This window comes from Octopus bimaculoides, chromosome 22, assembly GCF_001194135.2.
Source record: "Octopus bimaculoides isolate UCB-OBI-ISO-001 chromosome 22, ASM119413v2, whole genome shotgun sequence".
NCBI lineage: Eukaryota > Metazoa > Mollusca > Cephalopoda > Octopoda > Octopodidae > Octopus > Octopus bimaculoides.
In genome coordinates, this window is record NC_069002.1 from 13,577,242 (window position 1) to 13,578,888 (window position 1,647).

At 33.5% G+C, this 1,647-nt stretch overlaps 1 protein-coding gene across 1 annotated transcript in view; it reads right to left on the reverse strand.

Moving 5' to 3' along the window:
* Positions 1-597: 597 nt before the first annotated feature.
* The window catches only part of LOC128250507 (uncharacterized), an 18,559-nt gene continuing 17,509 nt past the window's right edge, over positions 598-1,647 (reverse strand). Inside the window, exon 5 of the mRNA XM_052975652.1 lies at positions 598-684. Within this exon, the coding sequence (XP_052831612.1) occupies positions 598-684 (87 nt within the window). The remainder of the gene's footprint in view (positions 685-1,647) is intronic.

Below are 1,647 nucleotides of genomic sequence, written 5' to 3' on the forward strand. Positions count from 1 at the left end.
GAACATGGTTCCAGGTTCAGTCCCACTGCGTGGCACCTTGGGCAAGTGTCTTCTACTATAGCCTCGGGTCGACCAAAGCCTTGTGAGTGGATTTGGTAGACGGAAACTGAAAGAAGCCCGTCGTATATATGTATATATATATATATATATATGTGTATTTGTGTGTCTGTGTTTGTCCCCCCACTATTGCTTGACAACCGATGCTGGTGTGTTTACGTCCCCGTAACTTAGCGGTTCGGCAAAAAGAGATCGATAGAATAAGTACTAGGCTTACAAAGAATAAGTCCTGGGGTCGATTTGCTCGACTAAAGGCGGTGCTCCAGCATGGCTGCAGTCAAATGACTAAAACAAGTAAAACAGAGAGATATTAGTTTTCTTTTTTGTTGTTTTATTCTTGTTATTCAAATAAACAAAAACTTCTCTAAACTGATGTCTGTTGTTTTTTTTAACTATTTCCTTGTCTAGGATGTTTACCACATGCATCCTGGTCTTGGAATAGTTATACAGATACACTCTTTATTCTCTTCATTTATCCTTCCAACTACATCAAACATTGAACCAGGGAAAACTTTATGTCACAGCACAATAGGCCAGTGGTTAGAACATCAAAACCATTTGGTAATGTAACAGCTTCAGGTTCAATCCATGTCCTAGCTCAGGAATATCACTTAAAAGTAACTTTAACTTGAAAATAAACAACATAATAAGAAAAGCCTTTTATGTCATAAGAGGCAACTATAGGTGTTGGCAACAGGACAGCTTACTGGCAACAGGACAGCTTACTGGCAAGGCCATCATTGTATCACCATAGCTCAGGGATATCACTTAAAGATGACTTTAACTTAAAAAAAACAACACGATAACAAAAAACGTTTTTAAATATTTATCTCATACCTGTTTTAATAGTTTGTACATATTTTCACATATATTTTATTTAACTTTCCACTTCAGTGTTGTTTTTTTAGGTATTAAAAAAAAAAATTTTATACTTTTAAATATATTGGCTGAGACTCGCATAAATTTAGATTATTATTTTTTAATACAAATAGACTTTATCCCATCTAACAGCTGTTTCTGCTTCCAATGTTCCATGGTATTGCCATTGAAAATTCTGAAAATAATATTTTCAGAATGTTCAATGACAATACCGTGGAACATTGGAAGCAGAAAGAGCTGTTTGATGGGATAAAGTCTATTTGTATTAAAAAATAATAATCAATGGTAATTAATTGTTGTTGATCAATATTTCTCCATTTTCTGTTTACTTTAAATTTGATATATACATATATATATATATATATATGTATATAAGAATTTAAGGAATGGAGAAAACGCATGTTATAATTGCATACTTTATTCCTACATATGTTTCAAAGGATTACAACCTGTGTGATCCATAGGGATCTTTGATATTAAAATTGTAACCTTCTCATCAGGGAAAGCATGGGAATCATCTTAAACGTAAGACATTATGACCGATTATAAAAACAATAGATGGATAAAGTTATGACTTGATTCATTTGAAAAAAACCGTTAGAGAATTGGACGCTGCCGGATATTGGTTTGGACGGCACATACCTATAAATGTGTGAGAACTTACATGCATACATAAATACACATACACAAACACACACATACATGCATATT